Below are 8,889 nucleotides of genomic sequence, written 5' to 3'. Positions count from 1 at the left end.
GGGACCCTACAAGTTCCCCAGTCTCAGCCACCTTTACTGGAGGGGCCTACAGTCCAGATTCACCCAGCCTGTTCTCTAGCTGCTCCCTTGGAAGAGACGGGGTAGACAGAGCTGGGAACAAGTACCCCTGAGCACCAGAGTCTGAGTCTAGGCCCAGAGCTATTTGGATTCCAGGTAGAAAACATAAAAATATTTACTCCTTAACAAGAGCCCTAGACCTGCTAAGGCAACGTGCAGGTCACACATGTAGACAGCAGCTCTTAATATACAGCTGGTCAGGCTGCGGCTGGGGTTGGGAGGAGGGGCAGTCCCCTAGCCATAGCCCAGGCTTCAAACCCCGCCCCCGCAAATGCTCTCTTTCACAGTACAAGCCAGACTCCAAATGGGGGAGGCAGCTGCAACCCCCACTGCTACGGAAGGTCCTTCTTTCCCCAGAGAAAGCATGGCACTAAGGTTCAGTGTAGACCGTCTTTATTGGCAGGTGTTAAGAGTGCAAAATATCAACAAACCCAGGGGAATACGCAAGGGGGTGGGAGTATGGCTCCCCTACCCCATGTGAGAGCCCTGTAACCAAGCCAGTGGGGTGGGAACGTTGACTTGACTGTGGCAAATTCAGGCTCAGCACCTTCCAAAGAACAAGCTCCCAGGCAGGAGGGCTCCTTGCAACACAAGGGGGAAAGGAGTGGCACCCTGGAAGGGGCCTGGGCTGCGACCCACCCTGGGCTGCTTGGCTCCTGTATACTGCCCACCTCAACCCCTCAAGAGGAAGGCTTCACAGCTTGGGGTATGTAGTTCAGAGAACCGGGCTAAACCCAGCCCTCCCCAAACCCAGGTATCTGCCTCGGGCCTCAGTTTCCCTCCTCCCAGTGATTACCCAAGTTGGACCATCAGGCCCTGTAGTGGCCCAGCCTGATCCAAAGTGACAAGTCCCTGTAACATACCATGTATCAGTCAGTGTGTGGGCTGCAGGCCCTCCAAAGCTGCTGGGATCACCACAGGCTGGCCTTAGTCAAAAAGACCCTCTTAGACCATGGGAATCAATCCAAGGTGCTGGGCATTAAGGCTACCACCTCAAACTTGCTTTGTCTCCTGAAGGAAATTGACTTCCAAGACAAATGGCGCCTGCACCCCACCGGCATGCTGGTCCAAAAGTGTGATGCAATAACCAAAGGGTCCTCCTGCTGAGAGCCCCAGGCTGGCATTAAGCCCACAGGGGCCTCGTGCTCGGGAAAGTCTGGTCTGTTCAATCAAAGACCCAACCCTGCAGTGCTGGGCCTCCTGGCACATTCTGCGCCTCTGGTCATGTCCTCCACACACTCTTGGAGGCCCCACCCCACCCCGTGAGGCCCAGTCCCTTCCCTTCTGGCCAGGGTCTGAGTCAGTTACAAGGCAGCCAGGTGGGATAGGCGCGAGCCAGGAGAGGTTGCACAGGGGTCACGTAGTAATTGACAGTGGCTGGCACAACCCCGTCAGTGCCTGGAGGGCGCCAGGCCAGGGCGGCAGTGGCAGCTGGGCCCTGCTCAGCCAGTGCCTGCAGCGCCAGTGCGGCAATGAGGTCCAGCGTCTGGCGGCGCTCGTGGTTCATGAGGCACACGGTGCTCTCGTTGACCACTCGGTGCAGTGTCACCAGGCAGGCGTAACGGCGGGCTGCATCTGCCCCACCGAAGTGGGCCTCCAGGTAGCGCTCTAGGGTGCGCCGCTGCTCCACCAGGTCTGGAAAGTCGATGAAGAAGCGGGAGCACATGTAGCGCTGCAGGGCGCGCACATCGGTGCTGGGCCGGGGCCGGAAGCCCCGCACCAGGAGGTGGCAGTACTTGAGGAGGCCACCACCTCGGATCTCCTCGGGACTGCGCGTGGCGATGACACGGTGCCGCAGGTGTTCCAGGGCCTCGGTGAAGTCTCCGTACAGGCTTTCGCCTGTGACCGTTGGGTGGAAGGCCTCAGACATGGGAGTGGACGAGCACTGGCCAAAGAGCAACAGGGAGTCCAGGATGATCTGGAAGGAGTCTATGCTGAATTCAAACTGGCGTCTCACCGAGTCCACAAACTTGAGCTCCACGTTCTTGCCGCTCTTGTTGGACAGTGAGATGAGGCTCCAGCGGTCCGAGTCTGTGCACACTTTCACCAGCTTCTGCACGTATGCCTCCTTGAGTGTCAGTGGCGTGATCTTGGCCCGGCTCACACCGGCCGGCAGGAAGTCTAGTAGGCAGGCCAGCACCACTGCCTTGGTCAGCTGGAAGGATGCCTCACTGCGCAGGTCCACCCGGAACACCAGGTCCAGATCCTTGTAGCCCAGGCCACTCTCAGGGTGCAGCACGTGGCTGGCAGCTGAACCATGCAGCCGCACACTGTGCACATGTAGTCCCTGCTCCTCCAGGCTGCTGCGGACCACCTGCAGGGGAGAGCAGGAAGGAGAGGTGTCAGGGGCGGGCCTCAGGGGTCCACCAAGGACTTCCGTTTACTTATCACGGTAACTTCAACCACTATTGGCCCCTAACCAGCTGTTATGCCTTTGGAAAATCATTTAACTTTTTTTTTTATTGGGTGGGGGTGGGGGGGTTGGGGGGGAGTCATTTAACTCTTTAAACCTAATCTGAGAATGGCCCATCTGGAGGAATGACTCAAGAAGAATAGCAATGATAATAGCACACATCTGCATAGAATTTACTAAACAGCAGGTCACTTAATCCTCACAATAACCCTGTGAGGTGGATACTATTATTCACACTTTACAGATGCAAAAATGGAAGTACAGAGGGGCCAAGTAACTAGCTCAAAGGCAAACAGCTGGTGAATGCAGAGCTGGGAATAAAACTCTGAGTCCAAGTCTTTTTTTTTTTTTTTTTGAGACGGAGTCTCACTTTGCCACTCAGGTTGGAGTGCAGTGGCGTGATCTCGACTCACTGCAACCTCCGTCCCCCGAGTTCAAGTGATTCTCCTGCCTCAGCCTCCCGAGTAGTTGGGATTACAGGGGCCTGCCACTGTGCCCGGCTAATTTTTGTATTTTTAGTAGAGACAGGGTTTCACCATCTTGGCCAGGCTGGTCTTGAACTCCTGACCTCGTGATCCACCCACCTCCCAAAGTGCTGGGATTATAGGCGTGAGCCACCGCACTCGGTGGTTTAAGTCTTAACCGTGCTATTCTACCTCTCAAACTGCTAGTAAAACAGTTCTGTATCAGGCACTGTGCTAACTGCTCAAACTTGTTGGGAATATGGTTAGCAGTTCACATTCATGACCACATTAACCCTCCCCATAATCCTACATTTGAGTATTATTTTGACTGATAGATGATGGAGGACCTCAGGTGCAGAGAGGTAAAGTCAAGGTCACAGAGCGGTCAGGCTGAGACCAGAACCCAGGTTAGTTGGGATTCTCAAGTTCACCTATGTCCTTTTGACTACAATGCACTCATCCTAACTCATCCTTACAAGGACCCAGTGAGGCAAAAATTATATACTTTTTTTGCTCTCGGATGAGGAAACTGAGGCTTACAGTGGTGAAACAGCTAAGGCTCAGTGAAAACTCTCAGCCTTCAGACAGTCCCCAGGCTTGATGGCACAGGACAGATAAACCTATAAGTGGTCCCTCCGCTGAGGTACCAGGTAGGGAGAAGAGTGAAGCTGGGGGTTGGGGACATTCAGTTTTCTCAGTAACCCAAAGTTGTCCTGAAAGTGACCAGGCAGCATTCCTGTCCTGAGTGATTCTGCAACCCTGCCTTGCTGCCAAGTCAGCACCCAGCTCCAGACCAGGCTGTTCTCCTTGCCTCCCAGGGAATTACTACAAAGAATGCACCTAAGTGCTGAGAAGGCAAGCTGTGGTGGGGCAATCAGAGGCGGGCGGCGCCCTCCAGGAAGACTTCCGGGAGAAGCAACTTTACCAGGGGAAGATATTGTCATGGCAATGGGAGGGTAAGCAACTGGCCATAAGGAACATGGAGAATGGGGCATAAGCAGCTGGCCATCAGGAACACAGAGGGTGGCAGAAGGAGGCTAGGCATCTAATGAGTGCCGAGCACTGGACCTTGTTGCCAGAATCTATGGGGACAGGTGTCTCTCTTTTTTTTTTTTTTTTGAGTCTGAGTCTGTCATCCAGGCTGGAGTGCAGTGGTGCAGTCTCAGCTCACTGCAACCTCCGCCTCCCAGGTTCAAGTGATTCTTCTGCCTCAGCCTCCCGAGTAGTTGGGATTACAGGCGCCCATCACCACACTCAGCTAATTTTTGTATTTTTAGTAGAGAGAGGGTTTCACCATGTTGGCCAAGCTGGTCTTGAACTCCTGACCTCAGGTGATCCACCTGCGGCAGCTTCCCAAAGTACTGGGATTACAGGCATGAGCTACTATGCCAGGCCAAGTCTTTTTTTTTTTTTAATATGGAATTTTTTTCTGCCTTTCCAAACCCTTCTCTACCTTCCTTTCCTCCATCCTTTTTTTTTTTTTTTGAGAGAGTCCTGATTTTGTAGCTGAGGGTGGAATGCAGTGAATGCAGTGGCACGATCTCAGCTCACTGCAACCTCAGCCTCCCAAGTAGGTGGGACTACAGGTGCGTGCGTGCCACCACACCCAGCAATTTTTTATTGTTTACAGTGATGGAATCCTGCCAGATTGCCCAGGCTGGTCTCGAACCCCCAGACTCAAGCTATTCCCCTGCCTCAGCCTCCCAAAGTGCTGGGATTACAGGCGTGAGACACTGTGCCTGGCCCAGGACAGGTCTCCTGGGAAACTGAAGTTCACAGGAGTGGTGTCACTTGCACAAGATCACGTGGAGATGCCTTCAAACCCAGGGATGGCCAACTGCAAAGCCTATCCTGTTTCTACCACATTACAGTCCCAGGGTTCAGAAGGAGCAGACTAGTGTTCTAATCCACCTTCCCTTTCTAAATTTCAAAGCAAAGGCAACCCTCAAGCTACTGAAGCCCAGAGCCAGAATAGTTGGGGAACAGGAAGGTGGGGGTTGGGAGATGCCTTGGCCAGACAAGGCCAGTTGCTGCAGTCCAGCCTGTGGGACTTCTAACCCACACCCTGTCAGCTGGCAGCTGTGCCTGCATGGGCCAAAGACCTTGGTCCAAGGACCCTACCAAACCTGCAGAGAAGACCAGCCCCTTCCTCAGATCCCATTAGGGCTGACTGAGCCTTACTTAGTGCCAGCTCCTGCTCCCAGGCTGTGCCCACCCCAGGGCTTGGCATCTGGCCTAGTGAGTAGGTAGCAGTACTCTTGTTAAATCCCCTGCGTCAGGGCCATGGGGCCAGCTGTGTCAGCCAGCCAGTCGCTGTTGTCTCCTTCCCAGGTGTGACTACAGCCAGTTTGGCAGACGGTCACCAGATACCACCACACCCAAGTACTGCAGGGCAGCTTGGTGCCTCCTGAATCAGACTTTCCAGCCATGGAGGGGGCAGTGGCTGCACCCTCCTTTCTCCCATGCCAAGGTCCTCCCCACAACCACTCTGCTCCAGGCTGCTGCTGAGACCTGCAGGGAGACTGACAGATGCCGTCAGCCAGCAAGCTTACAAAACTCACATGCTCTGCCGCCTGATGCAGGCCCTCTGGCTGCAGCTGGAGAAATCAGATTGTCTAGTTCAATCCTCTGGGCCCAGAGAAGGCAAAGGACTTGTCCAAGGTTACACAACCAATAAAAGGCCTCCCTGCCTGTAGCTCTGGGAAGGCTCCTTACAGTAGGGTGAGTCCCTTTAGTACAGGTACAAGCAAGAACAGAATCTCTAGCCACTCAGATTGCCACTACAGGCAAAGCCTTGTAGGGGGATAGAGGGAGAAAGGTTCCAATTTTTGAGCCATAGGACAACTCAGCAGCAGTGAAAAGCCCCAAGGCAACAACCGACACCACCCTCCCCCATCCCTGCACACATCCCAACAGCTTTAGAAGCTGCCAGCTGTGGATTTCTTCCAAGAAACTTTCTTCCCTGTGGAGGCAGCTGTACAGGCCAAGTGAAGGCACCTGTCCCCTTTGGAGTCTGGAACCAGAGAGGGTGTTGGAGAGCAGCAGCCTAATCTATCCATCCCAGTTGAACAGATGGGGACACTGAGCCCAGCAAAGAGAATTGACAACAAACAGTCCAGGGCCTGAATCCAGAAGTCCAACTTCCCAGCCCAGCTCTGAAGTCTCTGCCGCCCTTCCTCACCATTGCCGACAGCTCCCTGTTCTGTGCTATCTCTGACCCAGGTCTAGAAGGACATGGCACCACCACTGCATTGTAAAGTTAGCTTCTATTGACCTGGAGTCTCCCCCATCTGGCTAGGAGCACCTGAAGGGATGGAGGCTGAGTCCTAGTCACATTTGTGCCCTTGGTTTCCTAACCAGGGCTTGGCACAGAGCAGACACCAAGGGGCAATCTGAGCCATACTGACAGGGTAAGGACTTCTCCTCCTTCCAGGGTACCCCTTGTTCTTGCAGAGGGGGGCTGCCACACTGGGCTCCACCTTCCCCTCCCCGCCATGCCTGGGGCCACAATCTTGGAGGTGCAGCAGCTGGGGCCCCAGGAATGACTTGACTGTCCCGGGGAGAAAAGCCTCGACTGGTTTCCTAATCACCCAGGTGACAGCGAGCAGCCGAGGAATGCCTCGGCGAACTCCACTGGGCCGCGTGTGAGTCAGCCAAGGAGAATCTGCCCCGACCCCCTCCAGTTCCTAGTTCCTTGGGAGGGTGGGGGAGGTAATCCCCCAGCAGGCAACCCTCCCCCTCTGTGGGAAGCCAAGGTAGTAGGAGGCAGGGGAAAGGCCTGCTTCATCCAAAGGAAGCCATCAGTTGGCAGGAACGCACAGGAGTCCTCGCTGGGTTTCTTGGTTTCTTTTATCAAAGGACCCTCCCTAACATCTAGAAGTTGACCTTGGGAGCCGGGGAAGGGGTGGGAAAACATTGAACCTACTGTAATCTGCTCCTGGGAAGACCCAAAATTCCCTAGGTTTGATTTTCACCTCATTAAGTAATCTTGGGTTACAATAATGACCACACTGTGGTATTTCAGAACATGACAGCGTCTGGGCTGTACAGATAAAAAAGCAGTCTTGAGGTCGTCGAGGTTCAGATAAAGGGAAGAGTTGGAGGAGGGAGGGGCTGTCAGAATTCTCTTCTCCCTTTCCTCAGGAGAGAGAGGACGTGGGGCCTGAGGCCTGAGGCCTGGGTTGGCCTTCATTTCCAATCTTGGGAAGGAGAAGAAACACCTAAATTGGTCACTTAATGTTGCCCTTGGGGGTGGGGTATCAGGTCTGACCGTCGGCTTAATAAATATTGGGCCACAACCCCAGCTGAGAGAGAGGGAGTCCCTGACAAGTTTTCTTGGCTTTTCCACGGGGTGGAGGGGGAAGGGGGGGTTTCTCCAGCAAAGGGCTGTAGGAGCACAATGGCAGAGGCTGCTCCTAGAACCTCCAGAGAGGAAAGGAGGGTGAGGTCCAGGGATGCCCAGATAGGGAAGGAAAAGCTATTTTGGACTCAAGCATGCACACTTACCCACCCAGGGCCACCTGGCGTCTTTCGTCCTTGCAGGCAGGGACAAATTCTTCCCCCAATGCCCTCGACATCCTCCTCCCCGCTCCCAGCCAGGCCCTGGGTGAGTGATCCGTGGGGAATCAGGGTTCTCCAGGAGTCGAGATGGAAAAGCCAGGTGGGGAAGGATTAGTAGATGCAGGGGGAGGTCTGGTCTACCATTCATAATGCTGTGCAATTGTTACAGCCATGTCCCCGTTCCTCAGTTTCCCTAGCTGTCTAGAAAGTCAAACAGACTACAAATGCCTTCCAGCCACGAGAGCCTCAGAAGGGATTCCCCCACATCCCCCGCCTGGCGTCCTCTCACCTGTACGATCTGCCGGGGCTGCACGCTCAGCGTGGGGAAGTTGCCGCGCCCGTGAATGGGAATCGGCTCGCTCAGAAGAGCGTCCAGTCGCTTCACCTGTGGCCAGCTCAGCCCACTCAGGTGCCGTCCGGGGAAGGCCGATAAGGCCTCCGGGTCGGGGCCGCCGCCTGCCGGGGCTGCCGTGGCCACCGCCGTGGCCGCAGCCGTCCCCACCTGAGCAGCCGCCCGGTCCCTGCGCTCAGCTCCGCTCTCCGACGGCATCATCCGCCCGGCCCCCGGGCCCCGACGGCAGAAACCGCGGGGGTGGTTAAGGGGAGGAGGACAGGGAGAGCGGCTGGGCAGGGGCCAAGGCGGGGGGCACGAAGGCAGGGACGGGGCGGCAGCGACGGCGAGACAAAGCCAGGGGACACCTCGGACGGCGACGACTAACCGACCCTAGCGCCTGCAGCCCGCGGCCCAGCGGACTCTTATAGGCCGCGGGCGACGTGCCCATTGGTCCGGGCCGCTGCCAACAGCGAGAGCCGCCCCGCCTCTGAACGCTCCGGACAGTGGTCTGTAGAGCTTTGCATGTGAGTCACTGTTCTCTAGGGAGATTCCGATTGGCTAGAGGGCACGCCCCTGCCCCGCCCTCCTTCTCAGGCTGAATTCCCTCCTTTGGTCCTTAAAGAACTTCTGTTCACTGTGATTGGCCCGGGCCTGGACTTAAAGGGACAGCGCCCACCCCGCCCCGCCAGGGTCAGGGGGGAGGGAAGTGACCTGCGGAGTTTGTAGCAGAGTCAGACCACTGAGAAATTCCAGGTTTCTGTTTTTTGTTTTTTAGCGCTGGAAGAAATTGAGAAGTCACCTAGCCTTGTCCTGCTATTTTCAGAAGCCCAAAGAGATTGAGCTACGTGATCAACTCTGCACAACACTGCTCATGCTCTGGCAGTTTTCCAGAGCCGAGGAAAGGTATAATAATAAACTCTGGGCCCGGCGCGGTGGCTCACGCCTGTAATCCCAGCACTTTGGGAGGCCGAGGTGGGCGGATGACGAGGTCAGGAGATCGAGACCATCCTGGCTAACACGGTGAAACCCCGTCTCTACTA

General features: G+C 55.6%; 1 protein-coding gene across 1 annotated transcript; it reads right to left on the bottom strand.

Annotated features, from left to right (window-relative positions):
• Window positions 1–454: 454 nt before the first annotated feature.
• TENT5B (terminal nucleotidyltransferase 5B) lies at window positions 455–8,370 on the bottom strand. Its single transcript, XM_513238.8, has 2 exons — window positions 7,805–8,370; window positions 455–2,392 (listed from the first exon to the last, which is right to left on the bottom strand). Exons 1-2 carry the CDS (start codon window positions 8,066–8,068, stop codon window positions 1,379–1,381), a joined length of 1,278 nt encoding a protein of 425 aa, XP_513238.3. The 5' UTR covers window positions 8,069–8,370; the 3' UTR covers window positions 455–1,378.
• Between the last annotated feature and the right edge of the window lie 519 nt (window positions 8,371–8,889).

Source organism: Pan troglodytes, chromosome 1 (genome assembly GCF_028858775.2).
Source record: "Pan troglodytes isolate AG18354 chromosome 1, NHGRI_mPanTro3-v2.0_pri, whole genome shotgun sequence".
Classification (NCBI taxonomy): domain Eukaryota; kingdom Metazoa; phylum Chordata; class Mammalia; order Primates; family Hominidae; genus Pan; species Pan troglodytes.
Note: the sequence above shows the minus strand (reverse complement) of the source record. Positions and strands in the feature narration are given on the sequence as shown.